The 21,273-nt window shown below is 35.0% G+C and overlaps 2 protein-coding genes across 2 annotated transcripts; both read right to left on the bottom strand.

Moving 5' to 3' along the window:
- Positions 1-1,726: 1,726 nt before the first annotated feature.
- LOC137654969 (uncharacterized) lies at positions 1,727-13,170 on the bottom strand. Its single transcript, XM_068388868.1, has 6 exons — positions 12,990-13,170; positions 10,702-10,805; positions 8,960-9,123; positions 6,457-6,664; positions 5,786-5,865; positions 1,727-2,755 (listed from the first exon to the last, which is right to left on the bottom strand). Exons 1-6 carry the CDS (start codon positions 13,084-13,086, stop codon positions 2,647-2,649), a joined length of 762 nt encoding a protein of 253 aa, XP_068244969.1. The 5' UTR covers positions 13,087-13,170; the 3' UTR covers positions 1,727-2,646.
- A 304-nt stretch (positions 13,171-13,474) lies between these two features.
- Positions 13,475-19,207, bottom strand: LOC137655163 (transmembrane protein 26). The gene is given in 9 exon segments (XM_068389043.1): positions 13,475-13,555; positions 15,840-15,904; positions 15,907-16,076; positions 17,016-17,069; positions 17,071-17,187; positions 17,189-17,305; positions 17,484-17,550; positions 18,762-18,876; positions 19,021-19,207. Coding segments are annotated over 9 exon segments (858 nt in total). The 5' UTR covers positions 19,093-19,207.
- Positions 19,208-21,273: the final 2,066 nt, after the last annotated feature.

Raw genomic sequence — 21,273 nt, 5'->3', positions numbered from 1 at the left:
GTTAGAGTTCTCTTGCTTGAGGGTAAACTTGGATATACTATTCTTTTTATTTTCTCTTCCTCTTGTTTTGTTAAAGTTTTTATAGTTTATAGAGGAAATATTTATTTTAATGTTGTTACTGTTCTTAATATTTTATATATCCTTGTATCCTTTCCTCACTAGGCTATTTTCCCTGCTGGGGCCCCTGGGCTTATAGCATCTTGCTTTTCCAACTAGGGTTGTAGCTTAGCAAATAACAATAATAATAATAATAATAATAATAATAATAATAATAATAATAATAATAATAATAATAATAATAATAATAATAAACTGAGAATCATACGTTTAGATAATTATTCTTACCTATTCATCTCTAAGTTTGGCAATTAAGTATTTACAGCTGATAAAGTTTCAATTATTAATTGAATTATATATTGTTCCTAGAGGAGACAAAAATTATATGCATATAAACATTCATTTTAACACGGTTGTACCTACTCTGTAAGCACTATTTCTAACTAATTTAAGACTATATTTGTGCGCTGGCTACTCGAGTTTTGAGGGATGTATCAGGCAACAGCTTATGCCTTAAAATTGTCCCCTCGGGCTTTAACTTTAATATGAATTATGGTGGTTTTAGGATTGTTTGGTTAAAAAGGTTATCCTGGGAAGTGGATGAAGATCCAAGTTATGTAGATTTGTAGGCCTGATTGAGGCAGATAACGTAGAGAGCACAGCTATTTTGATAGGTGCCTCTCTCTCTCTCTCTCTCTCTCTCTCTCTCTCTCTCTCTCTCTCTCTCTCTCTCTCTCTCTCTCTCTCTCTCTCTCTCTCTCTTTATGTAGATTTGTAGGCCTGATTGAGGCAGATAACGTAGAGAGCATAGATATTTTGATAGATGCCCCCCCCCCTCTCTCTCTCTCTCTCTCTCTCTCTCTCTCTCTCTCTCTCTCTCTCTCTCTCTCTCTCTCTCTCTCTCTCTCTCTATGTAGATTTGTAGGCCTGATTGAGGCAGATAACGTAGAGAGCATAGCTATTTTGATAGATGCCTCTCTCTCTCTCTCTCTCTCTCTCTCTCTCTCTCTCTCTCTCTCTCTCTCTCTCTCTCTCTGTATATATATATATATATATATATATATATATATATATATATATATATATATATATATATATATATATATATATATATACACATACAGTATATATACATATACTGTATATATATATATATATATATATATATATATATATATATATATATATATATATATATATATATATATATAAATCTAGAGATAACTTCGTATTTTATCTTATTCCTTTTCTTAATTCCATCAAGAAGTGGAAATTAGAACCTCCAACAAGGAGGACGCTTCCCAGGAAATGGTTGTCTTTACACTTTTGGCTTCATTTCCTCAATTTCTACATTTTCTTGGTTGTAGTAAAATGATTAAGAACAAATAAGAAACTCCTACCGAATTCCCATGTTTTTAGCTAGATACGGTGAAAGAAATCTAAGCTAATCGAAATTATGCGAAAGCTTTGTTTATAAGCTATCGGGAAATGAAGACATTTAAATCTAGGCATGAAAGTGCTTCGAACGATATTTCAAAGAATCCACACAGATATAATCACAATTTGTAAAGAGGCATTTTTTTTTTCCTTTTCATTCTAGCAAATATCAGAAGCAATTAGGTTATTACTATCAGATGGTCACAAATGATTAAAATATAAAAGGCCATTATATAATGGACAGTAGGACAGAGTAAGTTAATATTACAAACTAAACAAAAAGGGAAAATTAACTCAAGTGTAATCTGGTTTTGGTAAGGTTCTGAAACCCTGTAGCAGATATTCCTTCTTTCGTGGAGAATATTAACCGAAAGACACCTTGATATTCAGTATAGCCTACGCTACTACAATATGATGTCACGTCAGCAATCGCTCTCCGAAACATTGTCCTCTTGGTGAATTATTTCAGCACCTTCAGCAGTCACACAAACACCGGAGCATCTCCATTTTTTATTTCTGCCTGTACAGCCGCACCAGCCATTATATTATCATTGAAGTTTCCCTTCGAATTAATAGTGCCCTGATGACATCCATAGGTCATTGGCTGAAACAGGTATACGTGTAGATGAATGCAGAATTTTAGCAGCAATTTTCATCGTTTCCTTCAAAACTTGGAAATTGGATAAGTGTTACCTTAAAATATTACATATATTTCCCAATGGCTGTTAATTTCATCATTTGACTATAGCAGAAGCAACAACTGTTTCTGTCTGTGGGGATTATAATTTAATACTACCTATATACCTCCACTATTTACAGTTCTTACTTCCCAATAGAGACTTATGTAGCTTGATGCATAGTTGATACCTTGGCAGTAACAATAATAGTAACACCATAGAATTGATAACTCCACAGACCCTACCATTTGTCAAAAGTCATATAATTTATTTGTCAAGATTTAGACAAATAAAAGCTGACATGGACTGCATTCCTATTTTTACTATTTTACGTTGAGGGCCTTTTCAGTGTGTGGTTTCTAGCCAAAAGAACCAGCCCTGTGTTGGGATAAATAAGAATATGTATTACCGCCGCAGATATGGCCAAAATAGCCAGGCTCACTAATGCACCACATGCAATGGCAATTTTCTTTTGTCAGCGTCGTATGTGAGGAGCCATCCTAGGAGAGCTGGGGCGATTTCTCCTGGACTGAAGTTCTCGATGGGACGACTGGCCACTTCGATCGCTGCCGATGCTACAGTGGCTGAAATAGATCAAAGATAAAGTGTATTCACTCACTATAGCGGATAATGATCAGTCAAAGAATTCTTTCAATCCACGGTAATTTAATTATCCCACAAAAGTAGCTTTAAAATCATTGATTGACAAAAACTGAATTAATGGAATCATTCTTGAGATGTCAGTATGCCTTATAACTACTGTATCAGTTTCTGTCATATCAAGACTGGGACGAGATAATAAAAAAAGCAAGGTAAACGCAAGTAAGAGAGGGAGAGGGAAAATGAAGAACTGAAACTAAGGACAAGGAAACATGATGTAATGATTCCAAATGTCTTCATGGATAATGCTATCGTCTAGCAAAATTTTTATTTACATGGAAAACATACCTGGTGGACTTTGATTTGGAAAAAGCTTTGGCAACGAAAAGTAAAAGGACTTATAAGTGTCCTTCTGTTCTTCTATTAGTCTTCTTTCAATTTGCACTTGACAGTTCTTTTAACATTTTTATAGGACTTACTTTTTCTTCTTCTGAAGATACAAACATTCACATTTGTTAAATCATATCATTGTCTTCGAAAGACTGGTAATATGTTGAATGTGATACTCCAGTCAACTCTTACTTTCTAAACACTTAGAATCTAACTCTCTTATCTAGGGGTCACCAGTCAGCATAAAACTTTTGGTGATTTATTTGCTATTTCCGTGACGTTTGGTCATACTGACTATGGAGAATCTTCGAGCATCTAAAAGGGTATGCAGATCCTGGAATTATTGGTAGTCTCTTCTGCTCAAACATATTAACTTATCAACTCATAAAAAAAAATATTTTCTGGCGTCGTTGACGGTACAAAATGTCCCCTAATGGTCATAGTGCTCTTCCAGACAGGACTGGACGATACCTTACGATTTGTTTTTTATCAATGACTTTTACCCTTTCTTCCTTTCATGTTTTTATATTGGTCCAATACTCCAATAATTTCTTGGAAATTTTGAAGCAACCGGGCAGCTGACACTTCTAAGTTAAAAGAAGTATTTTCAATTCAGACCGCGCAGTGGACCTATATTTCACTTTTTTTTTTCCCACCCGTGGGGAGGGGAGGTGGATATTGGATGAAAAAAGATATGAAAGATGGTAGCTTTTGTGTCCTGACTTTTGAGGATATAATTATGATAAAATACTTAAGAGGGGTTGATGAAGAGGAACGGAAATGTAAATAAACTGTCAAATAAAGATGTAACATATGAAACATAAAGGAAAGCTCCAAGTAGCTGTAGCCTACTGTTGCTCCAATTCAATGATCCTGCAGCCTACTCACTAAGCTTGGTGGAATGTCTGAATCGGGCAACTAGTTCTTAAATCTTTCCATTATGTTTTTGTCTTACCTGGCCTGCCACTTCAAATTTGGGAAGTATTGTTCAGATCTTTCACCGCTCTCTAAGCATGCGTGAGCAATCTGCTTCCTGATTGGTGTGAGGCTTTTTAATGGGAAACATGGTTTTGGTTGGGAAAACCTTATAAACTAGTGATTTGCAGCAATAGTGATGGTCATAAATACATGATAAACACAAGATTACCAGTTGGAAAAATATATGGCTACTTGTAGGTGGCTGAAATTAAAATATCATGATTATCTATGATTCACATCACGTCCCCTCCAATGGTTTTTACTCTGCCCTGGCTCGCTTTGCTCACACATAAACGTCGGCGTCTATGACCTTAGATGTCAGGATGCCAGATAACCTCAAATCAATCAGTCAATCAATCAATCGATCACAAATAAACGTTATCTCACTTCTCCTCTGTTCGGTCAAGTGATACAGTGATGTGCACGTCTACGCTGGTCACTATTAATGTATCATAATTATCTATAATTTATATCATCCCTCAGGTGGCCAATCACGAAGCAAGAATCCTTGAAGCAATCAGGAGGCGAGACTGCTCGCGCTTGCAGGGAAAGGGCTGCAAGTAGGGCGTTTACCATCTTCTACCTTTGTTATTAATTGCAATCTACCTGTGTGCCATCATTTTTGAAGCAAGAATGCAGCATCATTTGAGCTATGAGACTATTTATGGGACAAGGGCAACAACTTTCTTTCTCATGTGATGTTTTCTAAGATAGGCGATGCACTTAATGAATAACCCTGGGACACGTATACAGACACACACAATATATACAGTATATATATATTGTATATATATATGTGTATGTATATATAAATATATATATATATATATGTATATACTGGGTGTATATATATATTGTATATTATATATATGTCTATGTATATACTTTATATATGTATATATATATATATATATATATATATATATATGTCTATGTATTTATATTATATATATGATATATATGTGTATATATATATATATACTATATATATGTGTGTGTATATGTATATTATATATATATATATATATATATATATATATATATATATACATATATATATACATACATGCATATATATATATATATATATATATATATATATATATATATATATATATATATAAAACCCCTTGAAGAATGTATCGTAAAACCCCCAAATTCTTTTAATCGACTTGTGTTGATTCATTTTCTTAGCCGAGACGGCAAAATTTGAGATTAGCTTTTTTATTCTTGGCTGCTTCATTTCCTTCACATTATTCGAAACCAAACTCTCATTTTGTAACGTTTATGAGGCTGTTCACATTAAGATTAATAGTGTCATTAAATGATGCTGATAATTCGTTCATAGACAATATGCATGCATGTATGTATGTATGTAAGTATGTATGGTACGTGAGCAAATTTCTGTAAAGTAGGATGCAAATATACTGTATTGTATATTATAGAAGATCTATGATAAACTTGATTTGAAACGTTTTATTTCTTTTTTTTATCATTTAGCCATATTTTGCAGATTTATCATCCCACAAGAGTAGCTTTAAAATCATACAATGTACTTTGTCAAAAGATACTTTCTTATTAACTAGTATTTCATAGAAAAATACATTGGAAATAAAGAATAAAAAACAGGCACAAGATATCCTTACTTGCTCGAAGTCTGTCGGTAGAGAGCTGAGGTGAACGTTGGGGCTTCTTGAACACCTTCTTGACGAAAAAGCTTTGGTTTCTGGAATGAATAAACATGGTAATAGACATCTCTCTCTCTCTCTCTCTCTCTCTCTCTCTCTCTCTCTCTCTATATATATATATATATATATACACATACATATATATGTGTATATATATATATATATATACATATATATATATATATATATATATTGGAAGATATACTTATATTTCTAAACCAGGAAAACTATAATATTTCGAGACTTTCATCCTTTAAAGTTTTTATAGTTTATATATGAAAGATCTGTTTTAATTATATTACTATTCTTAAAATATTCTATTTACTTCTCTTGTAGGTTATTTATTTTCTTGTTTCCTTTCCTCATTGGGTTTCTTTTCCCTGTCGGAGCCCTTGGGCTTATCCATGCTGCTTTTCCAGCTAAGGTTGTAGCTTCGCTAATAATAATAATAATAATAATAATAATAATAATAATAATAATAATAATAATAATAATAAAACAAAGCAACACACTCCTGAAACAACAACAGCACTGTGAACCATCCACATTATAACCGCATCTCTCATTCGGACACTGACTCCTCTCTCTCTCTCTCTCTCTCTCTCTCTCTCTCTCTCTCTCTCTCTCACCTTCCTCATCATCCCACGGGAGCCGTCTGTCGGCGGAGTGTGCCAATTTGGTGAAGACGCAGTAGAGTAACCCGTGTCTTGTCCCAGTCTCTTTCCTTCTTTCATTTCCATCATCTCTCCTTCCCTTCGAAGGCCCCTTTCAGCAAAGACGTCACACGTGCTCTCCGATATGTGAGGGCGTTGTCGATTCGTCTTAGACACTCGCGTCCTTGCACGGGGGAAGATGGATAAGTTGATTGTGTTTGATATATATCGCTTTTGTTAGTCAGAATTAATTTGCTTACCCAATTACCGATACAATAAAAAAGGCCCCAACACCAAAAGACTATTTATATAGGCTACCCCTATAGCATATAGATGCGTCTATCTATCTATGGCAAATCGCTTAAGGGAAAAATTAAGAGTATATTATAGACTGAATTTTCTTAAAACAAAGAGAGTGTACGTTCATATTGCCAGGAATTATGTCTTCAGTTCGTACACACAAATTAATGGTTAGAAGTTAGCATAGACAGTGTAACACAAATGGTAAGTTCTTATTAAGGATATACGATAACTAGCTAGAAGAAAGCAATGCTAATGCAAACATATAGTAATAGAAGACATTCAACTGTTTATAAATATGTTTGTGTAAATTAATGCTGGAACAATTTTACCACCCCCCCCCCCTCCTCAAATCTTAAGTTTTAGCACCTTCTTACCCAAACAATTAACGGCAAAAAATTGACGCTCTCTCTCTCTCTCTCTCTCTCTCTCTCTCTCTCTCTCTCTCTCTCTATATATATATATATATATAACGGGGCACCTAAATCTTATAAGTGCGAAGGCATTCCATAGGCCGGCCCTGGTGTCTACATTTAGTATTGAATATTACAATCATGTTAGATATGAGTTTCTATCTTCCAATGCTTTTCACTGTGACACTAGCTCATCTTGTATAGGGAAAATTTAAGGGACTTTACCCTAGATTTTTCTAGCTTTGATTACCTGGACTTTGTAGGCTATACAATTATTTAACTATATTCCTACATTAGTTCTTTTATTATACCGTCCTCGCTGAGAGGTTGGCGGCGAGGTTGGTTTTGGTATATTTATTTTTGTGTGTGTGTCTTTGTCTGTTTGTTTTGTTCTTTCTTTTGTTAGCAACTTTAAGGAAAAACAACATGACCGATTTAATTTGAATTTACAGGAGAGATGCACTATGACACTCAATAGACTCCTTTAAGATTTGGAAGTCATAGGGTCAAGGTCACGGTCACAGTAACCCGAAAGGTCAGAATCTATTTTTTTACAATAACTACTGCAAATATTATCCAATTTACTTGAAACCACGACCAAAATCTTACGAAATATATTTCTATATATCAAAATGTTGAAAATGCATAGTTATGAAGATTAAAAGTTCAAGCAGGTCGAATTTTAAAATGAATACAAATACACTCGATTAATATTAATGACAGAGAAAACCACATATGGGCTTTAAAATGACACCATGACCTCTGACCTGTAACGTTGGTAGGTCAAATATAACATCACATGATTTCAGAAAGTTAAGATTCACACTTGTTTACTGTTAATGACGGACACTGTAACTCTTCAAGAACCATTTAAAGTGCTTCGCGAAGGTTAGCGTGTGTGCCGGGCTTTGTCGTGTCTGATAACCAGTGTTTTGTTTATGGTTTTCATTTATAAGCAGTTTTACAAAGCACTTTAAAATTCTAGGTTTTAAATCTTCATTAACTACGTATCTTATTTCTATAGACTTAATCGCTTTATTGAATGTTTTTTTTTTTTTTTCATTAATTTACACATTCAAGACATTCTGCTTGTCAGTATGAATAAGTTGCATGACAAACATTGTAAAATGTGTCCAGCTATTTAGATAAGTTACTGATTCTAAAATTTGTACAACAATTTGTAAAAGCATTCCTATACTTTTACATGTTGGACATACTCACGCACCTTTACACTTCAGGATCAATAATCAGAGAAACTTATCCGGAAATTAGTATCAATAATGACAATAGTAATATTTTTTTGTGTGTATTTCTCTAGCTAGTAAAAACTTAGTTTATACACACGTACACACACACACACACACACACACACACATATATATATATATATATATATATATATATATATATCTATGTGTGATTCCTAACAGAAATAGATATGTATGTAAGTATGTATGTATGTAGGTATGTATGTAGGCTACCTACCATATCTATATCTATATAAATATATATATATATATATATATAGAGAGAGAGAGAGAGAGAGAGAGAGAGAGAGAGAGATTGATTATGGGAAACAATAGAATGAATATATATATATATATATATATATATATATATATATATATATATATATATATATATATATATATATATATACATATATATATACACACATATATATATATATATATATAGTTTATTTATTCATTCTATTGTTTCCCATAATTTTCCTATGTGGGCTTAGCTGCTCACCAAGGGATTACCTCTTTGGAAATGGCTTAGAATCTCCTCGGAACTGGATCCCGAGCGCGGTCTTCTTCCTCAGAGCAGCCTTATAGAATTCGTCAGGAGATGGAGAGTGGGAAAGTGAGAAATCCGTATCACCTCTCCATGTCAACTCTTCTTCACTGAAACTCAGTTGCTGTGGCTGCGTAAGATAATAACATTTACAATTTTTACAAGGAACAATGAAAGAAGCCATTTTCAAACACATTTATAGCGTAATATGAAAAGAATCCTACATATTCCTCTTTTCCTGCTTAAAAGTTGTGAACAATGAAAAGATTTGAAAAACTTTCATGCGAAGAACATCAAAATTAAAGATGTAGGCTCAAAAAGTATGAGACAATAAGAAAAGTCTGTCATGAACTTGAAAAAGAATACACTCAAAGTGGTACCATTTTCTAGTATTACTTAAGAAGTCATTAAAGAACAGAAAGAATAGTGGAGTATAGGTCAGTAAAAGAAGAAACAATGCAGTACCACATCGATTAAAATTTCATGGACATTCAGAAAGACGAAGGAACAAAAGGATGCTGTTGCATGTTTGGAGGCAAAAGCAAAGTTGCAAACAATACAAAGTAGAAATCAAGGCCAGAATAGGATGACAGGATAAGAACAGTTTAAAGGTTTAAAGGTCGCTCATGAATGGCAGAGGCAAGGGACAGTGACATTGCCCTAGCAATCAGGACAGTGCCCTAGAGACTGACCATATATCAGATGATCAGCGCCCAAGCCTCCTCTCCACCCAAGCTAGGACCAGGAAGGGCCAGGCAGTGGCTGCTGATGACTCAGCAGATAGACCTATATGCTCCCCCAAACCCCCCAACCTTAGCTCCCAAGGATGGTAAGGATGCAGACACTAATAGCTCTAATTCTTATATGTAATATATTCAGCATTGGAGTAGAATGTATTAGAGCACTTCATGGCAAAAAGAAAATATAACTTTTAAATTTCTAAATACTTCACTGTAATGTGATCAGTCATGCGGGAAAATAATAGTTGTTGTTTTGATAAAAATGGTTTCAGAAAAAAAAAAGTGGCTTGTACACTAGGATTTTGACGCCGTCTCTGAAAGAAAACCTACAATCCAGGAGTATTTGTTTTGAACATTAAAAGGATGTGATTAGCCTTATCATCATGTCATAGGAGTTTTATCATACAACAGGAAATACATTTCATATAATCAATAATGCAAACAACCTACCCCAGCTTCCTGTATTCCATAAATTGATCCTCAAGAGCAGTGTTTTCTCAGGCTGTAATGATCTGGACACAATAATGCTTATTTAAAGGTTTAAAGACCGCTCATGAATGTCAGAGGCAAGGGACAGTGACATTGCCATATCAAGCAGGAAAATGCCATAGAGACTGACCATATATACATATGATCAGCTCAAACCGCCTCTCCACCCAAGCTAGGGCCAAGGAGGGCCAGGCAATGGCTTCTGATGATTCAGCAGATAGACCTATAGGTTCCCCCAAACCCCCCATCCTTAGCTCAGAAGGATTGTGAGGTTGCAGAGACTGAATGAACTAACGAGTCTGAGTGGGACTCGAACCCCAGTCTGGCGATCACCAGTTAGGGATGTTAACACATAGTCCACCACAAACTATAACTCGGCTCAATCTCTGATAAACAATAGAATGCCTAGTTTGTGTAAATATGCGAATAAAGAGTAAATGAAGAGAGTACTACAAAAGCACAAACGCAAATATACTTACCTGTCGAAAAGGCACAGGTCTGGACTGCGCTGGCCACGAGGCTTCGTCTTCGAAGGAACTCAGTGGGAATTTCGTGCTTGTTCCAGCCTCTCCCCGAGGACGCACTGCGGAGAGTGATCAATAAGATAAGTTTTAATCTGCATCGCCAAGAGGAGAGGAGTTGCAACAAAAATTAAAAATGGTTTATTTGTTTTTTGCTTAGATTTATATTTAATGGAATGAAAAGAGGTGAGAGCGCTAAAGAATACCTATGGTGATTATTTTGTTTCATTTGTTTTTTAATGGCCATGTACTGAAGGATAATTTACATGGTTGATATGTAATTAAACTAAACATTTGAATTGAAAGATTTCTCTTGAAAACAAGCTTTTTCAACATTCATGCAGTAATTCAGTATATAATACTTAATCAAGTTATGATGCTACAGTAGCCCATGTTTATGTAGTAAATTGAAACTTCAAGCAAGAACATCTATTTTCCAAAGTACAGTGCAGATATTAATGAATATTTTTTCTGAATTTTGTCTTTTTTCCTTTAAACTTCGACACGCTGTTTTTATGTTATTTCCAAAAGTTTATTTTTCTGGTATGAAATAATTATAAAGCCAAACGTAAGGACAACAGCCTCTAGGATGTTTTGCAAGTTAATAAAACATGTAATTTGGTGTCTTTAAGAAAATGTACGTTATGCAGTCTAAAACACAAGGGGGGAGAGAGAGAGAGAGAGAGAGAGAGAGAGAGAGAGAGAGAATTAATGTAATTTTTGCTTATGGTAAAATAGCACAACTAATGCTTCAAAATGACCTAAAATTTACTCTTTTTAAATTCATCTTTTAATATACTGTCATGATAGATATGACTATTGCCTTTTTTTAAACAGTTTTACTCAACAAAAACATTATGTTGAAAATTGTTATTGAAAAATATTGTTTCCCATGACCATTATAGAAACGATTTTGATGATGCTGAAATATTTGAAAATATATTTTTTTTTTCTTCTGAGAGGGAGTAAAGAGAAGTGCAGGTCTCCCATTTATTAAAATGCTAATAAAACATTTTAACTCAGATCTTTAGACTGCCTGAAAGTAACTTACTTTCAGTGCTGTAATTCTAATTCATTCACCAAGCATTGAATATAGTATGCACTTAAGTATTAAAATGTAATCAGTTTAAAATATAGAATTATGATGTTTAGAAATGCATGATGAAAATTACAGGAACAATTATTCCAAGAATGCGGCAGAGCTTCCAACGGACAGGACAGACCAACTGCGAAAACTCGGGAAAGTTGATGAGCGATTTGCATAATAACAGTTCGCTAAATATTAGGTTGCTTCATCAAGCCCATGAACGTGTTCCGTACGGTAAACTGGAAGGATGGAGGTCAATGTTTCGTTTTCTTATTTTGTTTGTTTGTAGGTAATGTGGATGTTTAATATAAAGTACTTTGGGTTGTTCAATCATCATTTGTAATAGATATATATATATATATATATATGTATATATATACTGTATATGTATATATACATATATATGTGTCTATATATATCTCTATATATATATATATATATATATCTATCTATCTATATATATATATATACATATGTATATGTGTGTATATATATATATGTGTGTGTATATATACATATATATATATATATGTGTGTGTGTGTGTGTGTCTTATATATATATATATATATAGAGAGAGAGAGAGAGAGAGAGAGAGAGAGAGAGAGAGAATTAATTATTATGAGAGTTTTAAATAAGCCTGGATTTTGAATTAATTGTTAGATTGATAACATTTAATGATTAGTCTAACGAACGGCAAAGACAAACCCGGTGATGAGGATGCTCAACCTCTCAAGTACTAGCATGATATCTGACATCATAAATCCTCAACAAATTATAAATTCCCGGGGCTGTCAAAGATTTATGAGTGTAACACTATCTCTTCGTAACGTAATATCATAATGACATTTGTTTGGAATTATAGTAATTACTTTAGCAGAATGAACGACTCCAAAGCTTCCTGGAATTAGAGTAATTAGTTTAGCAGAATGAACGACTCCAAAGCTTCCTGGAATTAGAGTAATTAGTTTAGCAGAATGAACGACTCCAAAGCTTCCTGGAATTAGAGTAATTAGTTTAGCAGAATGAACGACTCCAAAGCTTCCTGGAATTAGAGTAATTAGTTTAGCAGAATGAACGACTCCAAAGCTTCCTGGAATTAGAGTAATTGGTTTAGCAGAATGAACGACTCCAAAGCTTCCTACATGACGATAATCATACCTTTGACGTCGTCCCTGTATTCCACCAGCTTTGGATCTGATTGGCTCAGTTCTACCAGCGAAATACCCCGCCTGCATTCAGTCCCTTCTTGCTCCATTCTGTAGGATTCTCCGGGTAGTTTTCTGTGACGTCTTCCACTTCTCGCTATGGGTGCAAGAGATAGAGATTGCTCCCTCACACATGTTTTTCGACTTCATGGCGCTTCCCTTCTGAAAATACATCAACAATAGCGTCGTAGAACACGTTTTCACACGATGCTTAACCCTTTTACCCCCCAATGGACACCCCCATGGACGTACTGGTACGTTCTTGCAAAAATCTGCTATTTACATTTTTTTGCATATTTTTGGTAACTTTATGAGAAACTTCAGGCATTTTACAAAAGAATGAGACCAACCTGGCCTCTCTATGACGAAAATTAAGGCTGTTAGAGCAATTGAAAAATATATATTGCAAAATGTGCTTGAAAAAGAAACGCCTGTGGGTTAAGGGTTGGAAAGTTGCAAATAGCCTGGGGGTGAAAGAGTTAAGATAGTAGTTTGTAAGCACAGACTTGGAACTGATATCTGAGGAAAGAGAATAAGTTTTCTCCTATATTTTGGTGAAAAAAATCGTTGTTTTGTGACTCGGGACATAATCCACCTTGCTTGAATGCGGGACTTTGCTTCTCACATCCACAACCAATTAACATCAAACATGACTTGCCTTTAAGTAAGATATATCGATATATAGTAGTAGGTTGGCCGGGGCACCACCCACCCGTTGAAATACTACCGCTAGAGAGTTTATGGGGGTCTTTTGACTGGCTAGTTAGTATTATATTGGATCCTTCTCTCTGGTTACGGTTCATTTTCCCCATTGCGTACACATACATCGAATAGTCTGGCCTATTCTTTACAGATTCTCCTCTGTCCTCATACACCCTACAACACTGAGATTACAAAACGATTCTGCACTGTAATTGTTCAATGGCTACTTTTTCTTGGTAAGGGTAGAAGAGACTCTGACTATGGTAAGCAGCTGTTCTAGGAGAAGGACACTCCAAAATCAAACCATTGTTCTCTAGTCTTGGGTAGTGCCATAGCCTCTGTACCATGTTCTTCCATTGTCTTGGATTAGAGTTCTCTTGCTTGAGGATACATTCGGGCACCTTATTCTATCTTATTTCTCTTCCTCTTGTTTTGTTAAAGTTTATATAGTTTATATAGGAAATATATATTTTAATGGTGTTACAGATCTTAAAATATTTTATTTTTCCTTGTTTTTTTCCTCACTGGGCTACTTTTCCCCTGTTGGAGCCCTGGGTTTATAGCATCCTGCTTTTCCAACAAAGGTTGTAGCTTAGCAAGTAATAATAATAATTAGATTGACACTATCAACTAATATAAAGGTTAAAATCGTCTAAGCTTATAGCCTACTCAGTATTGTAATTGAGCTTTTTATTGTGACCATTACCAACATTCTTAATGAAAATCTTGAAGTTTTAATTCTGTCTCTTCCTACCTTGAAATATGTTGGGATAATATACCTTACTTGTGTATGCGACCCGTCAACAATGACAGCTAAATATCTAGATATCCACAGGCACACAGATTAAACCTTCCCATCCCCTCCCCCTTTCCTTCTCGGGGTAACCCCCCTCTCACCAGGGTATGACTACTTCTCTCCCCTCTACTCGAGGGACGGGAAGATACCGATCAGATATACGTCTGACAAGGCTGCTAAGCATGACCCGAAAGAAATTTCTTATTTCTACTATTTCCATTTTAGGGTTACCGCAATTTCTTCAGTTCTGCTGCTCAAGCACTTTCCATAGGGGTTTTGCAGTTGGTCTTCAGTCATCTCTGATTAATCTCTTTCCATCAGAATTAATGATGTTATGGAAAAAGCATTATCTTTTAAAGTGTATTCTGCAAGACACTGATTTTTTACACTGTCTTTTTTTATACTCAAATTCATCAAGTAGTAATCAACTGGTTTAATTGTAAAAAGTACCGAAAAAACTAGTTTTATTCCATATTATAGCACACAACTATTTATAGCATAGTAAAGAGTAGCATCATTCCTTTTCACTCAAGTTTTCTTAGTAAATATTGTACTGGGAATAAACTGTAGGAGGAATCGTGTTTATATATGTATATAACGGCTGATACAAATTAATTTAAACAATTGTATTTTTAAAAATTTTTCTGGGAAATGAATGGTACTTTAGACAAATTGTTGTTGACAGCCTTCAATATATATTATTTCAGATAAATTGCATTATTTGTCTATAATGCAATTTATCCTAGGCCCGGTCCTCCCGACCCTCGTGAAAATGGACTTGATAATCTGAGTTTTCAAAATCCATTCTCTCTCTCTCTCTCTCTCTCTCTCTCTCTCTCTCTCTTTCTCTCTCTCTCTCTCTCTCTCTCTCTCTCTCTCTCTCTCTCTCAAAGCTGTGTACCAGAATGTAGCTCCAAAAAAAAATCAAAAGAACCAGTAACATGAGTACGTATATAAAGTCAGTAAAGTTGACGTTAATAAAACTGCAATCATCGAAATGGAGAGAAGAGATATTTTTAAGTGTACACATTTTGAAGTCCAACTAAAATAACTACATTTATATAAAAAAAAAGAACAGAGACACTATAGAAATAGTCAGTGCTACCTATCCATCCTGTACACTTCTATAGGAGAGAGAGAGAGAGAGAGAGAGAGAGAGAGAGAGAGAGAGAGAATGCTTAACCGTCAGTTAACGTGAATGAACGAATTAAGTTTTTTGTGACTATTTATCGTTTTTTTTTTTTTTTTTTTTTTTTTTTTTTTTTTTTTTTTTTTTTTTTTTTTTAAGAACAAAACCGTCCTTACCTGCACGACAAGTAGCCGATAAAACTGCAGTGCAATAGCTAGAGTGTTTTTGGCCGTGAAGAAGCATTCATGTAGGAGACGATGCTGTAATGGAGAATCAAGAGCAAACGGAAGACGAGGAAAGGCGCGTCTTGGAGGACGATCTCAAGGAAGACGCTGCACACGACCAAGCTGCAGCAACAACCAAAGCAAGAAGAAGATGACGGAGATGAGAGAGAGGACTTCGTCTTGACGTAACTGCTGCAGCAGAATAATTCACCATCACTACCTTTGTTGTTTCCATTGTTGAGGAGGAAGCAGCATTTCCTTCTCGGCTTTGTCCTCGTCCTGTCGGTGGAGATAATGGTAGTGAGCGCCGAAAAAAAGGGCGTCCGAGTAAGTGAAAGAACCTACTGCATTGGGGAATCATTTATTCAAGGAAAAAGTAGAGAAAGTAACACAATTTGATTCTTGGCTATGCGTAACTAACGCCCCCTCTATTGACCTACACAACTATGGACAAGTGAAAAACTATGAGTATATATCTTCTCAAATTTCTAGTCATTTATTTCTTTGCTTGTTTGTCATTTCCTCAGTCTATATTCGCTACCTTCATTTTGCGTTGATGTATCTATTAATTTTTCAAGGGTCTAGTAAGATATTCAAACTTAGTTAATGAAACGCTAGATTGAAATCCTGTATAGAATACCTTCTTACAATGTGAATTTATAGTATCGTAACACGTGAGGGAAAATATATATGCGTACGGTGTGACTTTAACTACTGAAATTATTAACATTATCATTTTGATTGATAGATTTACATCCACAGACTCTTCTACATGTATCTGTAAGAGCTGTAAAAGAATTAAGTTATATCATTGCTTGTTTTTCAATTTCCTATTCCAGAAATTGTTTTGGACCATGACTTTCCTTTTCTGTGGCAACCACGTGATATTAAATGAGTAGTATGATGAGGTGATAAGGTAATCATGTTCTGAGCGATTGGTCCATGAGCTTGCCCCTCTTTCTTTAGATTTTAGACGTTTTGAATTCTCGCAATAGATACAATGATTTCTGTTAAGTGCAATATTTCTCTTTCAAAACTGATTATTACTCTTTTGCTGATTGGATCTCGTAATGTACGCTAATGATTTAGTTATCGTTATTACTATACACTTACCTGAGAAGTAGGAACAATTATTGTGAATGCAGGAGACTCCAGGACCAAATGGACAAAACCAAGAAAAGAGAATCTCTTTATTGCTATGCGATCGTCCTTGAAGGAATCGAAGAACTCGATGATATCAGCTGCGGTACCAATATGGATCAAGAGGAGCTGTGAGAGTTGTTCTCGAGTTAGGTTCCCAAGGCAGCATCCAGCGTCCCAAGATAAGCGCCAACATCAAGAATTGCTCCAGAAGAGTCACCCAAACCTCTTCACTCCCCTCCATTCTCAAGCCCAACTGCCGGTATATATTAAGATGTCTTTAAATAAAAGATAAACTATTCCCTTTCTCCTTTCTTTGTATCTGGTAAATGGCAATAGTTTTCAGATTTAATTAATTTCAAAAGAAAATTACATTTAAAGTAGCCAAGGAAGTGAGATTGAGAGTGACAAATTCCCCTTGTGGCATTTAGGTATGTCCAAGAACCTTTGTAATACTTATCCAGCTCCAAAAGCCAAATAGCGGGGACTACTGAGCTCAAGTAGATGAAGATACTCGGCAGAACCTGCAAAAGTTAGAAACAGAAGTTAAAAACAGAAAATGTGGATCTATGGCTACAGTATGCACTGTTAAAATTGAGGCAGTTATTTTGAGCAAAGGATTGACTTATCAGGTCAAGAAAAATTTATAAATTTCACCTCTTTGGGCACTTAATTATTTTACCTGTTTTGAAATAGTTAAATGTTACTGAAGGATAAAAGGAAAAGCACTGGCGGTCGTTTGTACATTCCTTCAAGTTTAAGAGCCACTTGAATGGACAATCAAGCGTCCAATCTAGTGACTTTACTCGAATCTCATGAAAATAAAGAAAGGAAGATTAATTGGGATTAACATTAGATGCAGCGATAAGCCTTGTCCCCTGAAAGGATGCAAAATATATTTGAGAAATTGATAAATAAATCTATTTGAGAAGATACTTTATGAATTTAACAGACTATCTTATTTTGTGGAAGTAAACCTTTAATGTTGTTTCTTAATATTACTAAAATACAAGGAAGACGTATAGTAGAATAAATAAGGGGAGTGAAGTGAACCCATTGATATTCGCACAAAAAAATAGAATTAACCATTAGAATATGAATTCTTTCACAGCATCAAGCATTCAGAACATTTGATAATAGGAGTAGGCCTACACTCTCTTAGAATTTCTGCAGTTGCATTAATTTAATATTGTGAGAATCATTAATCTCTAGTTGCATTGTTACTGTTATATGGACATAAGTCATAGCACAACTCTGTAATGGAGAAGTTGGTGGCATTTTAAAGTAAGGTTTTGATAATGATATTAGACATTGAGAAAAATTGGCATATAACTTTAACTAGATATGTGAAACTGTCCATGTAGATGGAAATAGTCAAAAATAAATTACCAGAGAGAATGAGAGCAGGTAAAGTAAGTACCAGGATGGAATGTGGGAAAGAAAACATCCAAAGCAATCACCAGGGTGCACTGCGGTAAAAAGTATTGTAATATTTTCGACAGATATATGTGGATATATTTCACTAACACTCGAGGGGCTCAGCGGAAATTTGTTAATTAATAATTCTATTATTATTATTATTATTATTATTATTATTATTATTATTATTATATAGTGGAGACATATAATTTTCAAATAAAAGAAAAATAAGCACTATCAAAAATCCCCTTTCAGAATTTGAAAATAATCAAGCATGAAGAGCTAAGATGCCGACAAGGGCTTGAAAGAATCCTTACCATTTCCATTCCCTGGACTTCTTCAATATCAACGTGAAGACGGTTTCCAGTGCCAAAGTAACGAGCGAAAGACTCAGGTACCAGTATCGAACTTCACCAGTCGCCGTTACTACCTGTTAATTTAGTCAGGGTTATGTCAATGGATTTGATAAAAAACAAAATAGGTAATATAGATATGAACAAACTAGACTAAGCAACAAAGGTTAACTGTTCAACGCTAATGTTGAATCTAAACCTTAATGTGCAAACCAGCTTACCTGCCAAATAACGAGGAACCCATGACAAGCAAACAATAGTCTTGCAACGATTGCTTTTGCAATATCCAACATCTTGTCTTCTAGCAGGGGGCTACTTTTTATGTACTTTAATTGAATTCTAATATAATGACGGCGTTATGCAGAAAGATATTTAGATTCTAGAAGTCTTCCTATAACATAACATTCCCAAACTGAAATGTATATTCTGATTAGTAACGTTACATTTAATCAGAAGTAGATATCTTATAGGTGTTTTAATTCACAGTTAGTCTTTGATCTGACGAAAGGGGGAACAGCAAAATGGGAACGATAAAACAATCATCACCTTAGAATAATATATCATTATGCATATAATCATAGCCGAGAGAGCTCCCTGACAATATCAAAGAAATATGATCCTTAACTCTATGAAATGTCTCAGGAAAATAGCTTTGACGAATGAAAATGAATACAACTCATTTCACCCTCCTTATTTGGGTAGTACAGATAGTAGATCTCATGCGGTACACTGTATGTATGACTAAATTAACTTCAACTAATTGACGAAGTTAGATAACCTAATACTACAGTCCATATCTAAAGCCCTGTCCACACGATCGAGCATGCCCGACGGGCAAACAGTGATACCAGACCACAATAGTTAGTAAGAATGAGGGTTAATTGACGTCAGAAGCGGGACAAACACAGACAGGGATCCGGCATGATATAGTGTTGCCAAAACCCTGCCTTTAGTTTTCCCGCTTCTGACGTCCCCCAACCCTCATTTTCACTAACTATTGTGGCCGGGTATCACTGTTTGCCCGTCGGGCATGCTCGATCGTGTGGACAGGGCTTAAGTCCCACTCGGGTAAGGTGAATTTCTTTCTCAATTACGGTCTAGTTACACTTCCTTACTGAGCTAGTCAGGCAAAAATTAAAGGATCTCCCCTAAAAGAAAATGCACAGTTGTAGCCTATACTGTTGATCAAACAGAAGCATAAGATAGATGTGTCCCAGTCATTAGCTGACCTAATTTATCTTTCCACTGAAGGAAGAAAGTAGTTCAACAGTTATTGCTCACTATAGTTCTTGGCTAATCACGCACACCATACGTCGATTGTGGAGTTCGTTGGTTTGGAAGATGGGCAGCAAAAAAGTCTCATCCTACTCGCACTGTGAGCAATAATTCTCGAATAGCCTCAGTTATCGTAGAATTTAGTTTCAAGAGCCTACTTGGGAATATCCTGTTGTCGTTTCAATCGGTAATGTCGAGTCTTTATAGTTTGTCCTTCGCAAAAAGAAGGTTCCCAGGAAAATCATAACATGACTGATTAATGTTTTGATCTGAATTTCCCATGTTCACAAAACTAAAAAAATAAACATGCTAAAAATTTTCGAAAACAACAAGAATGCAGATTTTAACAATCTCTCTCTCTCTCTCTCTCTCTCTCTCTCTCTCTCTCTTCGTTTGGCGTCGAGGAGTTTTGGATTATTCCACTGAATAAAATGATGGTTCTATTTGTTTCTAAGCACAACTAGAATATAAAGCATAGCCTATATTAAATAAGTTTGGTGTCAGAGCATATCTGGTTCTTCTCACTATTTTTTCTTGTGTTTTTCTGAATGAAAAAATCAGGTCCATAGTAAGATGCGAAGATCAAAACTACATTGACTCTCTCTCTCTCTCTCTCTCTCTCTCTCTCTCTCTCTATATATATATATATATATATATGACATGCCCTTCCACTCGCGTCTTTGTGGTCTTTCTATGTCACTTTATACCCGCATATTTTCTTAGATTGTCAATCCATCGCCTTTTCATTCTTCTCCTGCTTCTTTTGAAACCATAGGGACCCATTCTGTTATGTTTCTTGTGCGTCTAATTATTTCTTATAATATGTCCTGCCCATGTCTATTCCTTTTTCTTATATATATATATATATATATACATATATATATATATATATATGTGTGTGTGTGTGTGTGTGTGTGTGCGCTTGCGCGTGTTTGTATGTGTGTTTATGAGTGGGCGTTAGTGTGTAATCTCAATTTATAAACTTGACAAAGTAACCCAAAAAGTTGCAATTATTTTCTCCTGGGGCGTATTTTTGTGTCCAGCAGAGTTTAATCAAGTAATAAAACGACCAAAATTTATGTTTTCCTTTTTCGGTTCAATTTTGTGCGTACTTCACTTTTCTTGTAAAGTGTCTATTTCTCTCATATTCAATAAACTTGAATCACTAAGTCGTGGAAGAAGTGTCATATCATAAAGTT

This window comes from Palaemon carinicauda, chromosome 16 (assembly GCF_036898095.1).
Source record: "Palaemon carinicauda isolate YSFRI2023 chromosome 16, ASM3689809v2, whole genome shotgun sequence".
Taxonomy (NCBI): domain Eukaryota; kingdom Metazoa; phylum Arthropoda; class Malacostraca; order Decapoda; family Palaemonidae; genus Palaemon; species Palaemon carinicauda.
The sequence above is the reverse complement of the archived record's forward strand: the minus strand, read 5'-3'. Positions and strand labels throughout refer to the sequence as shown.

Bases quoted from the DNA above. Each gene is read 5' to 3' on its own strand.
- LOC137654969 (XM_068388868.1), bottom strand. From the start codon at position 13,086: ATGGAGCAAGAAGGGACTGAATGCAGGCGGGGTATTTCGCTGGTAGAA. The intron at 9,124-10,701 runs GTAAGTATATTT...TATCTTACGCAG, and splicing joins GACCTGTGCCTTTTCGACAG to CCACAGCAACTGAGTTTCAG. The intron at 2,756-5,785 runs GTAAGGATATCT...GATCTATTTCAG, and splicing joins TACCGACAGACTTCGAGCAA to CCACTGTAGCATCGGCAGCG.